We start from the raw sequence: 20596 nt of genomic DNA, 5'->3' as shown, positions 1-20596 counted from the left end.
TTGTTACAGTGATGCTTGTTAAAAGTGTGCTTGCTGTTCAATAAGGTTTTAACTTTTTTTGGTGGTACTGGGGGTTGAACTTAGGGCTTCACATTTCCTAGTTCAGGGCTCTATCACTTTAGTCACATCCTCAAATCCTTTTGCTTTTAGTTCTTAGTCATCTGTCCCCCCGCCGCAGTCTTGCTACCTTTGCCTGGGCTGGTCTTGAATGACAATTCCCCTATTTTTGCTTCCCAAGTACCTGGGATTACAGGCATGACTATCTGGTTTCTTTGAGACAGAGTCTGTCTAACTTTTGCTCCAATTAGCTTTGAATTGTTATCTTCCCATCTCCACCCTCTGAGTAACAGTGGTTATATAAAAGTGTGTATCATTATACTTGCTCTAACCTTTTTTTTTTTGGTGCCCCAATACTGGGGATTGAACTCAGGGATGGGATGCTGTCCTTAAGCTTTTTGGCTCAAGGCTAGTAACTTTAGCCATACCCCCACTTCCAGCTTTTTTGGGATTAACTAGAGGTAAGAGTATTATACCTGAGCTAGCTTTGAGCTGTGTCGCAGCCTCCAAAGTAGCTAGATTACAGACACAAGCCACTGGCACCCAGCTTTCCTTTTTTACACTTTTAACTTCAAGTGCTGTCACTAACAATGCCACTTCCAATCAAATAAACATGAGGAAATACACATTAGAAAGGCAAAAAGCATACTAGGAAACATAAATAACACAAACAGTATAAAATAGCTGCCCTAGATCCTCATCTAGAGACATACTCCTATACTGTAGCTATCCTGTTGGAAAATGCAACTGTTTTTTAGCTAAAACTGGATAAAAAAACTGGGGATAGGCAAACTTTATTTTTGTTGGTTGTGGGGCTTGAACTCAGGGCCTGACCACTGTCCCTGAGCTTTTTCACTCAAGGCTAGTGCTCTACCACTTTGAGCCACAGTGCCACTTCCAGTTTTCTGGTGGTTAACTGGAGATAAGAGTCTCAAGGGCGGCTGGGGATATGGCCTAGTGGCAAGAGTGCTTGCCTTGTATACATGAAGCCCTGGGTTCAATTCCCCAGCACCACATATATAGAAAACGGACAGAAGGGGCGCTGTGGCTCGAGTGGCAGAGTGCTAGCCTTGAGCAAAAAAGGAAGCCAGGGATAGTGCTCAGGCCCTGAGTCCAAGGCCCAGGGCTGGCCAAAAAAAAAAGTCTCAAGGGCTTTCCTGCACAGGTTGGCTCCACACTGCAAACCTCAGATCTCAGCCTCCTGAGTAGCTAGGGTTACAGGTGTGTCACCAGCGCCCAGCTTCAAACAAATTTAAACTATACAAGAAGCATACACTTGCTAGAATGAATGGCTCTTTATTGGAGGAGTTCTATTTGTCTGGTTCCTGGAGCTCCCTAATATGTCCAGCATATTAGTCAAATATTCAATGAAGTACATTCTGTCTGCTAGGCTAAACTACTTTTTTAAAACTTGAGTAGCGTGATTTGAATTCTAGTCCTCACATTTGCTAGGCAGCCATCCTAATGGCTAAGCCATGCCTCCAGTCCCAAACTAATCTTGAGTGTATGAAATGGTATTACAGAAGACAAACCCAAAATTTCAGGGTATGTGTTGAAAGATGTCAAAACTGGGATGATGCTGACACACCCAGTGGGGCAAAGGGACAAGAGTGGGAATACACACATTCTGTTGCTTGTTCTACTTTCTTTAACTCTTGCCTCAATGTTCCCAGAATAAATGCTTACTCACTGACCTCCACAGTTACTCAAGAAAATGGAAGCTGAAGCAGAGCGAGGCACAGAGAGACCTGGCAGGAACAGGGTGTGGTAATTTAACAGCAGGGCAAAGGTAATATCTTTAGCAAAGAAATAAAAAAAAATGCAATTACCAGTGTGAAATTTTAGGCAATGGTGCCTAGATTTCTACTTGGAGGTCTTCGATCTACCTATATCCTGTTTTGTTTCTGCCATCTACTAAGTAAAGACCATGCCCTCCCAACCCGCTGGAATGAGGTAGGAAGGGCATGTGCTGAGCATCTGCTTGCTCAGAGCATGTGATGATTTTGAGTCCTGTGCTAAGCAGGACAAATGCAACTGATGACCTGTCATTTGCCTTAGATCGGTGGTTCTTAATCAGGGCATTTTTAACCCTTCCTTGCCCAGGTGACATTTGGCAATGCCCAGAGACATTTTGGGTTGGCATGTCATCCAGGTGATTCTGGTAGGCAGAGCCAGAAACTGTTGGATGTCCTACATTGCACAGGGCAGTCCCTGCACCCAATAATTATGCCAGTGGTGCAGAAGGGGAGAGGGAAGCCCACAGAGAGGGGCCGTAACTGAGTGGGAGTGTGAGACTGGGGAAGGGGAGCACCAGAGCATCTGGCTACTGTCAGTGGGGAAGTCATCCTTTCCAGATTTAGGCGGCTCATCATCCTGGGGAGGCAGAAATTGACAACAATCTGAGAACAGCCATCCTGACTTTCTTGGGGCATAGGAAGTTGTTTGAATTATGCGAGTTCAGTCTGGACAAAAAGACCTGGGCTAAACAATTGAACTGACTAAAAAACATCACCACAAATGATAGATATGCCAGGACTTAAAAACTGTAACAGAAGGAATCTGGTATTAATGTCCTTGCATTAATAGTTGTCTCCTGAGAGTAAAGACATAAAAAAATGACTATCAAGGCCATTAGGCCTTCACGTGTATCAAGAAACAGTTGCACGTCAAGTTCTTGTAACAACCATTTCCTTTTTACAGACAAAGAAATGGTGGCTCAGAGAGAAGCGCTTCTTACTTTTTGAGAAGTCACCCCCGAAGCTGCAGCAGAGTCAGGATTTAAACTCAGACCGTGTGTCCTGGTAAGATAGTTTAGTCTTTCAACTTGCACTGCCTCAATAATTAGACTCCATCATGCCTCAGAAGTTTTATGGAGAATAAAATGCAGATGACATTAAGGGCACAAATTTACAACAGCCAGGTTACAGCACCATTAAGATGCAATACTGAATGGGAAGGAGGGTTGTGGAGAAGATCAGGAAACTTGCCACATGCACACAGAACAGGCTCAGTGCGGAAGGTATGTAGAATTGCACACGCATGTGAAGTGTCAGGTCACAGAGAATGGGCTTTGCACAAGTTTTCAACATACCCAACAATCTGAAGAGAAAGTAATGGTTCCTTGCCCATATGTTAACTTATACCCATAGGACAAGGCTTATAGACCGAAGAATTTATGAAGATTTGTTGACTACTTTCATGCTAGAAATGATCTGAAAAAATCTATCACGTATTAAAAGTCATTTGTTATCTCTGGTGGCTTAAGGAAGAGAAGAGGAAAATGGAAGAGAAAGATGGTTATCCACTGCAAAAACAATACTGGCTCATTTCCCGAGGCCTTCTACTGTTGGTCAGTTTGCTAAGTGACCTGCATGACTGGCCAATGAGGTAGACACTGGTTTTCCCATTTAAAGAGGGGGAGTTAAGGAAGGCTTTGGCGAGTTTAGTGATTTTCCCAATTGTACACAGCTGACATAACCGTTCAAACCTGCAAGAAACTACTAGGAGTGATAAATGTAATTTCTATTCCTTTGTGCTACTACATTTGTGACATCTGCCCCCAATAACTGCTTGCCAGCTAGGTTAAAATGTAATAACCTGATTCATACAGCATTATCTTCTCAGAGCCCATATAAGAACTTTATTCTCTTCAGGAGCTTAAGTTTGTAAACACACCCTTTTCTCTGTGAGGTCAGAACTATGACAATATTGGAATGTTAGCTTAAAAGTAATGAGAGATTATCTGAATATGGAGAAGAAAGCCTTCGCCATGCTCTTGCTGAGTAACAGAAAGTTCTCTCTAGATACAAACAGCTTCTACAGGATAGAGTAGGCGTTAATAAAATACACTGAAGTGAGCATACAGCAGTGAAATAAGGAAATAAGGGTAGAGAAAAAGAGATTACATAAAAGGTGCTTCAGAAATGACTTTATAACTCAGGGTAGAAGCATTTTGGAGGGAGCTTCAAGAGGGTAGGTAGTGATTAAACCACCACTTGAGAAATGTGATTATAGACCATGCATTAGGACAAAGAACATAGGTGAGTGGCTTGGGGTCAGAGGTAACACAAAGGCAAAAGAGGGTAAAAAGACACAGCAGTACCTATTGGCAAGGGCAGGTCACCTAGAGTCTCAAGTCCTACCACTGGAAAAGCCATGGGCTCGAGGGAGGACACACTAGATTAAGCAGACGCATGTCCATGCAAACAGAATCAAAACACCCCTCTTCCTCTCAGGGGTCCATTTCTCAAGAGAAGGGCTGGATTTATGGTAAAATTTTAGCTCTAAAAATATTACCGAATGTTTTCACAAGACAGTCAATGTCTGATAATTCTAAGCTTGGAAGTGCTAATGGATATCCTTATGATGGGAAAAATTTAGGGAAAATGAGTCATCTCTGCTGCCATTCCATTCAGGAAGAACATGCTTCCCTCCCTATCACACCCCCCCCACCCCGCAAACAAAACTAAACACCCTACCCCTCAAAAATCAAGGACTCTATGTAAGAACATGTGGCACAAATTCTAATAAGTACATCATCCAAATGCTCCGTTAGCCCCCAATACAAACATGTGTGTTTACTGCTTCCTGCTGAATTTAGAAAAAAGGCAAGAGAACCTGGCACGTGTGAGAAGGGCAAACAACTGCCTGAGTTAGCCATGTGGCAGATGAACACGTCAGAAAGCAAAGCTTGCTTGTCAATCCTATCCCTAACACACAACTACCAAGTAAACATCATCACAAACGCCCAGGAATTCTTGGTGAACTGTACTTGACTCAATGAAATGTCTGCACTGCTGTACTAAATTCCTAGAACACACCCAAATGCTGAGTGAAAAAAAGAAGTATATCCTTGTTCTTCAGGTAACTTCACTGTGTGCTAAACTGGTGTGCTGCTTACCGTGGTCCAAGATACAAAATACACTGTTCTTCCCTCTGCATTTTCTCCAGGGCCTTGTCAATTCCAATGGGAATGTCATGGTCTTCGCCTTCACCAACAGTGAACACCACATCTCTGCAATCAAACATCCTTCCACCACAGCAGCCTTCCAGGTGGACTGGGGGTGGGGAGACAGGACAGTCACAAAGCTGCTCCTAGGACTGGCTGATTCAGTGACGTAGTAAGTGGTGGCCACAAAGGCAACATGCACCATTTCATCAAGAGACACTTGCAGTATGTCTTGTTGAAGCTTAGCCACCCAATTTGACTGTTAAGAACAACTGTATTTCTCACTGATTTAGATTAAATGTATAAGTACTGATGGTCACATCAATAAGACAGCTTATAGATAAGAAAACAAACAGTATGATTTAAGCCTACTTGGTAATGGATTCCTTACCTGCAAAACAAGGTCACTGTGTGTTGGATTATTTAAACACATAATTGTAAAAATGCCACAAACTTAAGTTTGAATATATAATGGCCTCAAATCTGTAACAGCATCTTCACTTCAGATAATTGGGCAAGAAAACCAAATGAGTGGTTATTTCCCCAAGAAGACACACAAGTTAATTGCAACCCTTTGCTTTTTGAGAGTCCTAACTGTATTCACAAATACCTGATTGAAAGTAGAAAATCTAAAGGCAATCACATCAGCTACTAACTCAGCTGGGTCCCTTAGTGGGAACAATAAATGCAAAGCCTGGAGGAATCAATAGTGTACTGCAGCTTCACAAATTACTTAATAACCTCGGTAACATGCTAAGAGTAAAGGTCAATTTCTTGGGGCCGAAGTTACCACACTGTCCAAATTCACTCAGGCCATTCCCAGGGTTACTTCACGTCAGATCTTATTTCAAGTCAAAATAGGAAACACACGCTCACATTTTCTTCATCAGTTAAGAATCATTTTTCTAGGAAAAACAATTCTCTGAAACCTCCAACTACCTTTGGTGTTTATGCTTTTTCATTTAGGAAGGTCTTTGATTTAGTAAGAAAAATGGCTGGCCTCTGTGATAGTGCAACAGGCACCAAGCAATATAATTTCTCTCTCATAAGAAAATTCTTTATTATCCATTACATATCTAAAAGCCAACTATTACTCCCCAAATACAAACTAAATCATTTTGGGGGGGTCAGGGGAGACAAAGTCTCACTATGTAGTCTGGAGTGGCCTAGAACTCAGATCCTTCTGCCTTACCCACCTAACAGCTGGGATTACAGTCATACCAGTGTAATTTAACTCTACTTTTGAACTATGTGATCTCAATGGTCCCTTGAAGGCTCTAAAATCCTGATTCTATAGCCCAGTAATGTCTCAATAAAGTCTAGAAACTACCTTCAAGCTAATTCTTGTGATTAATCCTTTGATCATATGACCTTGTGCCCAGATTTGAGAAATGAGATAAACTTTGAAGAGAAAACAACCCTGGGCCCAAATATCACTGGGGATATTTATGTTTTAGAGCTCTCAGCCATTTCCTAACTCACTAGGACCAATACCTTTCCGATTTGCTCTTGTCACAGACTCAGGCTAGTTTTGGAAATTTGGGCCAATCTAGAAAGGGTCCAGATCTTGAGTTTGCTCCTCTAAACAATGACTAATGCCAGACTGTCACTATAGAAGCAGCATTTATATTCCATATTCAGAAATGCAGGTATCCCCTCTATATTTTACTCACCTATTGGTTCTCTCTAGATAAAATAATCAACTGGCATTAAATTCAAAGTTCTTCTGAACATTGAAAAAGCAAATTTGACTTTGGCTGGGAATGGAGTAGGTTCAGTGGTAGAGCCCTTGCCTGGTATGTGCAAGGCCCTAGGTTCCACCCCATCACTGCAAAAAGAGGAAAACAAAACAACAACAACAACAACAACAAACCCACAACTTGACTTTCTTCTTTTCTTCAAGGATAGTCCTCTACTACTTGAAACATACCTCTACTTCTAGCCTTTTGGTAGTTTATTGGAAATAAGAGTCTCACCGATTTTCTTGACTAGGCTGGCTTTGAACTGTGATCTTCAGAGTTCTGTCTCCTGAGTAGGTAGGATTACAGGTGTGAGCCACCAGCGTCTGGTGATTACTTTCAAATACATGCATACCAGAGGTTTTAGGGAGAGTCTAAGGCTTAAGATACTTTTCTGAAATAAAAAGCTGATATTTGTAAAGGGGTTGAAAGTTTCTATAAGTTTGTGCACCTAAATATGCTCAAGAAATTTAATTTAGATTAATGGCCACATTTTTCATGGAAAAGATTTGCTGAGCAAAGTGGATTTCAACTCCTATTGTACAATGTCCCCAGTATTGAGATTTATTATTCCAGTAGCTCACAACTTAGTTAAACAAGACTTTTTTTTTTTTTTTGGTCTGAGGTTTATTGTTAGAAGTATCTTCCTCCCTAAAGGAGAGGAAATTATCAGTACATTTGTTGTGGCTTTGGGTTGATCAAGTTTGAATGTGTTTTCAAAACAGGAAATCCAAACACTCTGCAAAGGATTCCTGAGTGTGTGTCAGTTTCCTAGATGGGTTTTCAGCTAACATGAAATGATATAAATAATTTGAAATTTTCCTTTTAGATTTCCTTACCCAGCACTAGGGGGGGATAAGAAAGACTGCTTACTAATAAACATGTTGAGAAAAATGAAGCAAGAAAGAAGAAAAGAGAAAGCTGTAACAAAGTCATAATTAAGAAAGTAAAATATTAATTACAGCTGGTCTCTGAGACAATAAATGATGGATCCATTGTTTGTAGCCATCTAATAGAAAGGTAAAGAAAAAAATCTGTGACAGCTCTTATAAATACTACCTATGTATATACTATTTCCCCCCATGGCATATTCAATTCTTTTAAATTAGACCTGAGCGAGCCACTAGCTGCAGTACCATAAAATCTTAAAGTGATATGCAGACATACTTATTGTACATACAAGCTTCTACTTTGTAACACTGATGGTATCTGGAATGTCGGAGCAGTGGAGGTATCATAGCCTCAGGGTACACGCATATATACAGTCCATTGATTCTTTATATCTACAAGCAGCAAAGGCTATCACCCAGCTAACTGGTTTCTAAACTTGGAACACTGGCGTGACAAGTTCTACGAGGCTGCTGACAAGTACTTCCAGCACTAAGGAGCCTGCCCACGGCCACGATAGTGGCTCTCCTCTGGTGCCACACATAGAGGTGGCCCAGCTCCTGAAGACCCACTTATATTCCTTTAAATCGTCTTAACAATTGCTATCAAAGAAAATCGTGGCAGCTTTGGTTGGGGAAGACCTGTGGTTGCTTTTGACCTTGTACCTCTTGGTGCAAATACTCACATAATAAATATTTAATAATAACAATCATGACTCACTTGAGAGCTCAGCCTCAAGGGCTCAGGAGGTCTGTTGCTAATCTCAACCAGCATGATTGATGGGAAGTAAATGATCTATGACGTGGCCAAAGTGAATAAAAGTACATACAGGATGCTTCTACTTAGAGCTTTTTTGGTCAAGAAAGAAATAAACAAGTTAAAAAGAAACAACATTTTGTCTTGACTTAAAGTCTATGTAACTTGAGGGGGAGGGGGGGAGTTCCAGCAAACCCCACAACCCCACAGAGTCAAACCAAACCAAATTACCCAAGCTTAGCTGCGCAATCTGAGTGTAACCACATCAAGTGAGCCTGGTCCGCTGCAAAACATCATTTAAACCGGAGCCTCTGACTTATTGTTCTCTCACTGCCCTAGAGCAATTTTGTTTTGAAGAGCACAGAACACCCTGTTCTGAATGTGGCTGGCACATGAACTCGATGTGCTGACAGCAATTTGTACTCCGATTAAAATAGGGGGAGAAAAGGAAAGAGAGCACAGCAGCAACAAAGACTGGAATGCAAGAACCCCAAAACTGCACAATTTGTATTTTAGGAAGCAAAACTGAGAAAGAGGCTGCATAACTTAAAAAACAAAGTGCTGTAAATGCTCCAGCCTAAAGACGTTAGCTCTGGTAAGTGTTTTTCCCTTTTCTAATTATAGCAGTTGGTGTCTGATAGCTTTGCACTCATTCCCAAAACAATTACTGGGTCATAGGGATCTGGATGGGAATGCTGTAACAGGCATTACTACTAGACAAGACTGGTTATTTGGCCGCAGAAAACCAGGTTGCAACAGGTTACTCCCACTCATCAAGCGTTTCCTCTGCTGCCTAATTCCTGCCACTGTCTTTCTCTGGGTGTCTCCTGCCGAATGGAGCACAGCTTCTGAGACAGTAGGAGATTTTCTTCTTCATAGTTTTTGTGCTGGCGCTGGAGCTTTAACTCAGAGCCTGGGCACTGACCCTTAGCTTTTTTGCTAGAGGGTAGTGTTCTACCACTTAAGCAATAGCTCCACTTCCAAAAGCAGGATCTTAAAAACCCCTGGAAAGCTAATGAGCCTTATGGAACTGAAGGAAACACGCTAACAGAGAGCAGGCATGGAACTTGGCTACCGAGATAGGAGAACACTTAGCAAGTGATTTCTATTCCGTGATCTAAACAGGAAGCGTACAATCAGCACATAAATTCTCCACCAACACAAACTTAACGTTCTTGCCTTCCCAGCAGTCTGGCTCAAACCAGACCTGTATTATATACTGAACTGATGCATTCGGCCACTTAATTGATATGACTTTGGAAGGTAAATGATCTGACTCTCAGTTTCTTCATCTGTAGAACAGGAATAATAACACTAGCTAACTCATAATTACTGAGAGGATTAAGTAAAAAACTCAGAGGTTTGGGAACATAGCTTAGTGGTAATGTGATCAACTACCCAGCACGAGATCAATCTGCAGCACCACAATAAGTAAACACACAAACAAGATTTAATCTGTGCTAAATTAATAAAGCCTGAGCTAAATTAAAGTTTTAGCACTGAATACACCATTAATTAATTCATTTGTCCATTTATTCATCTGTATGGGAGTCTACCCACACTGTTAAGTATGGCTACTGAGAGGTACTCAATGTTAGTTATGAGTACTGTCCTGTTATTAGTATTAAGTTATACCAGATTAAGCATGTTTTAGAAGTCTGTATAAGAAACCATTTAATTTCAAAGCATGAGTATAACTGCTAATAAGGCAATGTCTTTGTACATTACACAATGTCCACCACACATTTCAAGACGAGAAAATAGATACTTATTTAATGACTAATATGAAAACAGAGCATTAAGGGTGATAATTTACAGGAATTTTCCTCTTTTATTGACTCTATTAGTCAGCATTTCTATTTTAATAAATCCCAAGAGGCTACTGAAATACATTACTGATAAGGAGCTTTTGTTTTATAATACTATCCTGAAATAAATGATCCATTGGCTGTTTTTTTCTTTTGGAACAAAGAAACATTATTTTCAACTAGGCACACTGTGGCTCACGCCTGTAAGCCTAGCCAAGAGGTTAAGATCTGAAGATGGCAGTTGGAAGTCAACCTGGGTCTGTGGGACTCTTATTTCCAATTAACCACCAAAAAAAACAAAAAAGCCAGCAGTGGAACTGTGGTTCAAGTGGTAGAGCACTAGACTTGACCAAAAATGCTCGGCTACAGTGCCCAAGCTCTGAGTTCAAGCCCCTGGACTGGCACAAAAAATAAAAACACCCACTATTTTCTACCAAGACTGTACTCTCCTTTGCAAATAACGCTTTAGAAGGATTTACATAAATTTAAAACATTTGAGCGAATAAACACCTAGCCTGTTTTAGACTAAGTATATGATATGCTGCACTATTTCACAAAAATATAACTCATTAGTATCAATAATTTACTTTCTTCCTTGAGTTATTTTGGAGCTTTAGCTCAAAGGTGCTAGCCTTGAGCAAAAGCACTCAGGGACAGAACCCAGGCCCTGAGTTCAAGGCCCACTACCCTGCCCCCGCATCCCCCCAGCAAACCATGACAAGAACAATAAAAAACAAAAAATTCATTCTAGAAGATCTCAATATGAGCATATATGGTGTTTTCTTGCTTTACTTCCAATTTTTGGTATGTTTTTACTGTTTCATTTATAAAGAGTATATAGCTAAGTTTTTGTTGTCAAAATTTTCATTGTATGAGATCTTATGCCATTAGTAGGAGACTTTCATCTGTATTTTGAGGATATAATTGGTTTTATTTATGTTTCAGGTTTCCTATGCAGTGTTTTCATGTTATTTCCCAATTCTTTTTTGCTGAATTGATGAAGTTTTCCTTATCCCTTTATTTCCCCACTCTACATTGGGTGGTATGAAAGTTCTATGTCCTATCTTTACCAGCACTTAAATTTTTAAGAAACGATGTAAATGTACTAAAATCAATGTTAAGAGTAAATCAGTGTATACTTGTTTTAGTGACTCACACCTGTAATTCTAACTATTCAAAAGGCTAAGATCTGAGGATCGGGGTTCAAAACCAGCCCAGGAAGAAAAGTCTGTGAGACTTTTATCTCTAATTAACCAGCAAAAGCCAGAAGTGGAAGTGTGGCTCAAGCAGTAGAACATCAGGTTTGCTTCTTGTTGTTTTTTTGCTAGTTCTGGGGCCTGAACTCAGGGCCTGAGTACTGTTGCTGGCTTCTTTTTGCTCAAGGCTAGCACTCTACCACTTGAGCCACAGTGCTACTTCTGGCTTTTTCTATACATATATGTGCTGCTGAGGAATTGAACCCAGGGCTTCATGTATACGAGGCAAGCACTTTGCCACTAGGCCATATTCCCAGCCCTGTTTTTTATTATCTTCAAGTAACTGTACAAAGGAGTTGCCATTCAACAAGGAACACCAGCTTTGAACAAAAAAAAAAAAAAAAAAAAAAAAAAGCTGTTAAGTGAGATCAAGAGGCTAAGTTCAAGCCCAAGTATCAGCGCGCGGCGCATACACACACACAGATAGTCAAGTGTAATGGCTGACACCTACAATCTTAGTAACTTGAGAAGTGAAAATGAGGAGGACAATAGCTTAAGGCCAACTCAGGGAAAAAGTCATGAGACCATCATCCCAATCAATAAAAAGCTTGGTGTGGTGTTGTGTGCCTGTCACCTAAGCCATGTGGAAAGAAGCTCAACTAGGATCAAGGTCAAATTAGATTGGAACAAAAAAACAAGATCCTTTCTCTAAAGCAGCTGTAGCAAAAAGGGTTGGTCGTATACCTCAAGTGGTAGAGGGCCTGTTCTTCCAAGTGCAAGGTCTTTGAGTTTGAACCCCAGTAATGAGAAGAGAGATAGACTAACTAACGGAGGGAGGGAATGATTCAATGATACTTTATGTTCTCATTCTCTAGTCCAAAAGTTCTAAAGTTTGGAGTCTTCTGAAGTTGATCCCTTTCATATTTTGGAGCCTGGCCTTACTGGTTTTAGCTCTGGAGCCAGACAGACCCTAGGGTAGTAGTTTTCAGTCCTTGGCTGAAAACTAGAGTAACTTAGGGAATTTTAAAAAATATTTGTCTACAATTCTATCCTTTGAAGTTTTTGTTTAACAGGTTTGAGGCCTGGGCATCAGTATTTTTAAAAGCTCCCAATGTAATTCCAATTCAGCCAAAGCTGGGAACTACTGAAGTGGATATTAACTGTCCCAGCTGTCCCATATTGTTCTAGAACAATCTTGATGATTGCCCCATAGCCTGCTTTGGCTGCCTTGCACCAGCTAATTGTGAGCTTGGAGTTCTGCCCAAGCTTGTTGAGAAGAACACTATGTACCTCTGCAGAGGTCTTCTCTACACCTGTTTTGGGTTGGGTTTGCTGAAATTAGTTTCCAGCAGGCCAGCTGCATCTACTTTACATATTACAGAAATCCTTTACAATTTTGGTCCCATTTTCCTCTTTTTGAAAACCTCCCCCTAATTCTACCATTCTATTATTTCAATAGGCTTCAAAGGGGAAGAGGATTCTCCCACAATATGAACCTGTGATGTTCTCTGAAACTACAGCTACGACTGCACCCTCTGCATTCCAATGCAGCTTCAAACTCTGATGGAGACCATCCTGTACAGCCAGCGTGTGACCATTGACAGCAACAACCTGACTAAATATAGATTCAGAATCTCATGTCAGACCCACTGGATTTCCTAAGACAATGAAGTTTAAGGTGGCCATGTAGCCAGGACTGGCAATTGCATAAAAGTACAAAGTATCAGTCATCCTAATCATTACAATTACAGCACCTCAGAACACCATGACTGAACACCTTTTACCATGGGAAAAGAACAACACTGAATAAAAATTACAAGATAATCATCTTACTGACACAAAAAAGCACAGTGAAATGAAATCTAAAACTCACTGCAAACATGAGATTTCTGATACATAGAGAAAAAATCAAAATGTCTGACAAAGAATAAAGCTTGTCAAGCTAATTTATGTCTTCTACATAAGAGAGAAATTATGAAAAGAAAGCAAATGATTACAACTTGGTAAAAGCTTTTAAATTCAGTACATAGTACTCTTCAAAAGACAAAACCCTGGAGAAATATCATTTAAATCAGGCTGTTGTAAGAAAATATGAAATTAAAGTGAAGACTGTCACTACAGACAAATTAATCATGGATTAGATGTAGGAAAGAACAATCAAGGATTCTCTTTTTGTTGTTTTTTTGTTGTTGGTAGTGGGGCTTGAACTCAAGGTCTCAAGTTCTTGGTTGGCTTTTTTCATTTTTACAATGTTAGCCAGGTTTCCAATTGTAGCTTTTTGATGGCTAATTAGAGATAACAGCCTCTTGGATTTGTCTGCCTCATCTGACTTCGAAAATAAATCTTCAGATATTAGACTCTTGAGTAGCTAGGATTACAAGAATGAGCCACTCAACCCAGCTAAGAATTCCTTAAAAAAAAATCCATTCAGGGGCTGAGAATGCGGCTTAACAGTACAGCCCTTGCCTAGCATGCATGAAGCCCTGGGTTCGATTCCTCAGTACCACATAAACAGAAAAGGCCGGAAGTGGAGCTGTGGCTCAAGTGGTAGAGTGCTAGCCTTGGGCAAAAGAAGCTCAGGGATAGTGCTCAGGCCCTGAGTTCAAGCCCTAGTACTGGACCAAAAAAAAAAAATCCACTTAAAGGAAGCAAAACAAAGTATATAAAGACGATAAAGACAATATTAGAGGATTCTAAAAAGAAAGAAATTAAATGCCCATTATATAAGGCACCTTTCTTCATAATGGATCATAACTTGTATGAGAAATGGTTATTTATTTATTTTACCAGTCTGGGGCTTGGGCTCAGGGCCTGAGCACTGTCCCTGGCTTCTTTTTGCTCAAGGCTAGCACTCTGCCACTTGAGCCACAGCGCCACTTCTGCCCATTTTCTGTATATGTGGTGCTGGGGAATAGAACCCAGGGCTTCTCGTATGGGAGGCAAGCACTCTTGCCACTAGGCCATATTCCATTCCCAGCCCAGAAATGATTGTTATTAACATTTGAGAAAATGATGTGTTCAAGGTAGTTGATGCTGTCTACAGACAAAATAACGGGTAGGCCCTATATTCCTGTTTGGGAAGGTGAGACCAAGGACTGAAGTTCCAGGTTAGCCTGGACAAAAAAAGTAGCCCAAGAGATTGCATCTCAACCAATGGCTGGATGTGACATCATACTTTCATCCCCCAGCCACACAGGGGAGCACAGTAAGATTACATAAATCAAGATTCTCAAAAATAACCAATAGAAAAAGGGGAAGAGGTGAGGTCCAAATGGTAGTGCGCTTGCTTGCCTAGCAATCCGCAGAGTTCAATCCCCAGCACAACAAAATGGGTAGTAATACCAAGATATAAAACTCAAGTCTATCATTTCCTAAGCCTGTGTGTCCCTTCTACTCAGTAACTCATGACATCTCTACATAAAAACCCTTCTGTATCTCTAACATCTGTGGTAATGAGTGCTGGTAATCACAATTATCCCTCGCCACCACATAAGCAGAAAAAGCCAGAAGTGGCGTTGTGGCTCAAGTGGTAGAGTGCTAGCCTTGAGCAAAAAGAAGCCAGGGATAGTGCTTAGGCCCTGAGTTCAAGCCCCAGGACTGGATTAAAAAGAAAAAAAAAAAAGACACAAATAAGCATATATCTGCTCATTTCTGCAAAAGGAATACAAACACAAAACTAATAAAATGAGCACTATACAAAAATTTATCTAAGTGGGAAAACAGTGTTTTGAATAATGGCCAAAGGAATCATACACAAACTTTTCCTACTTAAGAAACTAATTTGAATTGTGTTCGCAGCCGCCGCCGCGGCGCCATCGCCGCTCTCCAACGCCAGCGCTGCCTCTCGTTCGCCGAGCTCCAGCCGAAGGAGAAGGGGGGTGAGTAAAGGCTTCTCTATACCATGGCTCGTACCAAGCAGACTGCAAGTCCACCGGTGGTAAAGCACCCAGGAAACAACTGGCGACAAAAGCCGCTCGCAAGAGTGCGCCCCGCCACTGGAGGTGCAAGTCAAAATGTTTCAGTGAACAAGTTTCAGCAGTTCAACTTTATAACAATTATAAATAAACCTGTTAAATTTTTCTGGACAATGCCAGCATTTGGATTTTTAAAAAAATAAGTAAATTTCTTATTGATGGCAAAAAAAAGAAACTAATTTTACTCAGTGGCATGGGTTTACAGTTCTGGAAGTACTTGATTTATATATTAGAACTGCACAAACTGAACAATATGTTGTGACTATAATGGATAAAAAAAAATTTCAGATGAGCAAAATGAGAAGAGCTGTGTGGTTCTGAATCAGGACTGAGTATGTACTTGTGGCTTATAATGCATCTGCAGACAGACACAAATATTATACATACAGATGTGTGTATTGAGGGATGTGTGCTTCCTAGCTCTGTCTGTGAAGCTGTTCTAGAAGCAAGGATATCCCACTGTACAAGCACATCTAGCATCCAGACCTTGTTTTCTAAATATGATTCCCAATACAGGAATTAGTGCTCTCTGGAGAAATGGTTAATTCCAAACCTGGGGCACGGAAATCTTTAAGATGAGCCTAAAGCATCTTGTGGTGGCAGAAATTAAGGAAATGCAAAAACAAAAAACATTCCTAAATCAAAAAAGAAAAATTAAAAAAACAGTGGGGAAATGAAAGAACCAAAAACCAAGTTCAAGAAGTTTTCAATAGCCAAATCTGAAACAATCTGAGCCAAGAACAGCAACAAAAAATACCTTACAGAAGAAAATAATTATATGTATATAAACACACAACTACATAAGCAATATATGGGGAAAAGGAGGCAGCTCTTCCTTACAATAGAATTTTATTTAATAAATGTGGGAGGAACAATGGACACAGATTACTATTAGTCACATACTATAATAATAATTGCTATAGGTGAAAACCATTCACGTATGCTAGAATGAGCCTGTGAAAGTGTGACATAAAGCAAGACATTTGCAGCCTTTTTTCTGTTTGTTTTTGTTTGGTGTACTCAGGGTCTTATGTTCTCACTTGGTTTTTTCCACTCAAGGCTGGTGCTCTTTCAATTAAGCCACACCTATACTTCCAGCTTTTTTGTTGGTAAAATGGTAAGAAGAGTCTAATGGACTTTTCTGCCCAGCTTGTCTTAAACCTTGATTCTCATATCTCAGCCTCCTGAGTAGCTAAGATTACAGGAAGGAGTCTCCAGCATCAAATTTCTGATTTCTCTCTTAATGAGATACTTTTTTATTACAGAGTAGAAATATAGTAATTTCACATTAATCAAATGCTCTGAAGTTAATACCACCAGTAGTAAGACATCAACATCAAGTTGATCACAACATCACTTGTATTTTCCAAAATGCACAATCCCAATCTGATCACTGAAGACATCTGAAAAACTTAGAGGTTCTACAAATGGTCAGTTGTATTAAAAAGTGTCAGACTGTCTTCAAAAGCACCAGGATCATAATCAACAAAGACTGAAGACCTGATACATGCTGGAAGGAAATACAGAGACTGAACAACTGAATATAATACCGGATCCTGAATTTGATCCTGAGGCAGAAAAGGGCAATGTGTGTAGTAACTGACATAATTTTGAATAAGATCTGAAGAACAGCTAGTAGTTTTGTGTGAATGTTATTTCCTAATTCTGATAAATGTCCTATTATTAGGTCAAACTTTAACATTAGGGTAAGCTGGGTAAAACATATATGAGAAATTTCTGTATTAATTTTTCAACTCTGCCAATCTAAAGTTATTTCAAAACAGCAAGTTAGGAAATGACTCATAGTGAGCTTATTATCAAAACCAAAATTAAAGTGGCGCTGTGGCTCAAGTGGTAGAGTGCTAGAGCTGAAACGCTCAGGGACATCGTCCAGGCCCAGAGTTCAAGCCCCATGACCGACCAAAACAAACAAAAAAAACTCCCAAAATTAATTTAGTCTACCACAAAGTCATCTATCTGTACAGTGATAATTTTGTGGTACTGTGTATAATTTGGAAAAGCTTTCCTCTTAGTTATTTAATAAGACCTTTCAGTTTGAAATCATAAATTGTTGAATTGAGGAGAGTTCCCAGATCATATGAAAAAAAATCTGGTATACAGGTTTGAAAACTTTCATAATCAATATTAAAATACATTATATATACAAGCAACATATACTTTTAAGTGCCTGTTAGTTAAGACAATTTTCAGTAATTTACATAAACAAATTCTACCAAAGATTTCTAGGGCAACAGAACCTTAGCAACTCAGAAGTCCATTTAGTTACTCTGAGACCTTAGGCAGTTAATATAATATCTCTGAAGTGTCCTCATTTGGGGATTATCTTACCTTGGAAGGTTAATGTGGGAAATAAATGAATACATAATGCTAGTAATATAGTTGTTGGAACCCCATAGTAAAAGAACTTCTTGGGCCGGGAATATGGCCTAGTGGTAGAATGCTTGCCCTGGGTTCAATTCCTCAGCACCACATATATAAAAAAAGCCAGAAGTGGCACTGTGGCTCAAGTGGTAGAGTGCTAGCCTTGAGCAAAAAGAAGCCAGGGACAGTGCTCAGGCCCTCTATTCAAGCTCCAGGACTGGCAAAAAAAAAAAAAAAAAAAAAAAAAAAAAAAGAACTTCTTAGTAAATGGGACTATTTTTCATTCTTTTTTAAATTTTATACAGGCTACCAAGTATTTGGCACACATGTATTAAAATGTTATTTACTAAATGAAGCTGTTATGAGATGAATATTGAATCTGAAACTATTTTGAGATATATCCAGTATGTTTATTTTGTTTCCTAGATGGTACTGAAGATTGAACTCAAGGGCTTATGTTTCCTCTATCTTTTGAGCCATGTTCCCAGATCTTTTTTTGAATAAGGTCTCACATGTATGCCCAGACTGGCCTAGACCATGACCTGGCATTTACACTTCCTACACAGCTAGGATGACAGATGTCTGTCACCATGTCCAGCTACTGATTGAGATGGGCTGGCTTTGAACTATGATCTTCCCAATCACGGACTCCTCAGTAGCTAGGGTTATAGGTATGAGTTACTGGCACTTGCCATGCTAGTGAAACCTCATCTCAACAAACTGGATATGGGACACATCTGTATTCCCAGGCACATGAGAGGCAAAAATAGGAGGATCATGGTCTAAGGTCATCTCCAAGCAAACCCAAGAGACTATCTAGAGCATAGCTTAAAGAAAGCAAAAATGGGGAAGTGACGAAAGTGGCAGAAACAAGAAACAAAAGGCCCTTAGTTCAAAACCAGAAAGGCCTGTTTAAAATAGAGGTCAACCCAGGCTTAAATTTATAGTCCCAGATACACAGACGTGTAGATAGAAGGACTGTGGTCTGAGACTGTCTTACAGGCAAAGAGCTCAAACCCTTAACTGAAAAATAAAAATGGCTGAGGGCATGGCTAAAGTGGTAGAGCATCTGCCTAACAAACACAAGGTCCTCAGTTTCAAACCCCAGTACCTCCAAAAAGATTAAAAATAATAGGAAGAGGGGCTGGGGATATAGCCTAGTGGCAAGAGTGCCTGCCTCGGATACACGAGGCCCTAGGTTCGATTCCCCAGCACCACATATACAGAAAACGGCCAGAAGCAGCGCTGTGGCTCAAGTGGCAGAGTGCTAGCCTTGAGCGGGAAGAAGCCAGGGACAGTGCTCAGGCCCTGAGTCCAAGGCCCAGGACTGGACAAAAAAAAAAAATAATAATAATAATAATAGGAAGAGCTCATTTTAAACAGTTAAATAGCATTTTTGAGTTTCTTATTTTCAAAGGGTCATTCATACATGAAGAAGAGCTGAAATATGTAATAGCCCCAGTCTGGAAGCAGGAAATAGTGTGTCAGGCCATGCTTTAGCCTCCTTCCTAGACAGGAAGGCAGAGTTGGACTTCGCAGTTTCTAAGGTTTTGTTGACCCTAGAAATCCTTGATAGGATTTAAATGTTTATGGAAGTCATAGGAATTATTGAACCACTGGCACTTGTTTTCAATGTATTTTATTTTTATGCATAGATTTTAAAAACAATTTCCATATCATTTACATAAAAGAACTCAACTTCTAAGGACCAGTTCCCTCTGCAGTTATACTTACTTTCTACTGTTGCTCCTTCGTTTGGGTTGGAGTATCCCTCGCCTTTTCGCTTGATTCTACGGATAATGCCTGCATCTTCAAATAAATCCTCTCCTTTGAAATCTAGAAGCTCAATCTAGAAAGGAAAGAGACTTAACTGAGAGAAGATCAAAGCCCAATTTAACACATGCGAAGGCAAGACAATTGATTCTTTGCTTATTTTATGAAATAGCATTCTGTTTTAAAATACATCTATCTGTCCATCTTCATTACTGGAAATGTAGATAAAAAAACATTGCACTTTTCAATACTTGGAAAGAAGTTAGCATAATGATAACATCTAGGCTACATCCCGTGGGGCTGCAGTGCAAAGATGGACAGGAAATACTAGGAACTTTGCCTTGTAGGTAAAAAGACGGCATTACAAAAAGTTGGCCCAGAATTACTTTGTCTGAGTCTGAGGCCACCACTTTTTCACCTTCACATTCTTGATGTTCCTATCTTAAAATGTACTGCTTTGCTGAGCGACAGTTCTTAAAATTAAGTTTCATCAAATATGTGTACTTCATTCAAGATGGGATGAACAACAAACATCACCACCCACTGCTCCAAATGAAGAATGATATCTTTGACATTTATAAGCCTTAGAACATGATAACACTTTGCTACTTTGTATAGGCATACTTTAACATTCATCACCACCTCTTCTAGCTTGTCAATTTTGAGGGCCTTTCCCCCCCACCCCCCCCCCCGAGTCCTGGGCCTTGGACTCAGGGCCTGAGCACTGTGAGCACTGTCCCTGGCTCCTTTTTGCTCAAGGCTATGGCACTCTGCCACTTGAGCCACAGCACCACTTCTGGCCATTTTCTATATATGTGGTGCTGGGGAATCGAACCCTGGGCTTCATGTATATGAGGCAAGCACTCTTGCCACTAGGCCATATTCCCAGCCCCTTGAGTGTCTTATACTACTGACCCAAGGCTTTATTTCTAAGTCTGTGTCTTTGTTTATTTGGATAGGTCCTTTTTGTGCCAAAGACATGTTTCTAAGAAAGCACTGGCACACACCCTTTGGTCTGCGGGAAACAATTCAAGAAGCCAAGCTCCAAAGTAAATACGTTGGATCTGCTTCTCAG

The 20596-nt window shown here is 40.2% G+C and overlaps 1 protein-coding gene across 4 annotated transcripts in view; it reads right to left on the bottom strand.

Annotated features, from left to right (window-relative positions):
• Positions 1–20596, bottom strand: part of Fkbp5 (FKBP prolyl isomerase 5) — an 86187-nt gene that overhangs the window by 15664 nt on the left and 49927 nt on the right. For all 4 annotated transcript variants that reach the window (XM_048347888.1, XM_048347889.1, XM_048347891.1 and 1 more), the window contains exons 5-6: positions 19483–19597; positions 4958–5114 (exon numbers count right to left, since the gene is read on the bottom strand). In XM_048347888.1, coding sequence (XP_048203845.1) covers positions 4958–5114; positions 19483–19597 — 272 coding nt within the window. The remainder of the gene's footprint in view (positions 1–4957; positions 5115–19482; positions 19598–20596) is intronic.

The sequence above is a fragment of the Perognathus longimembris genome, chromosome 6, assembly GCF_023159225.1.
Source record: "Perognathus longimembris pacificus isolate PPM17 chromosome 6, ASM2315922v1, whole genome shotgun sequence".
NCBI lineage: Eukaryota > Metazoa > Chordata > Mammalia > Rodentia > Heteromyidae > Perognathus > Perognathus longimembris.
This window is presented reverse-complemented; position numbering and strand designations above follow the sequence as displayed.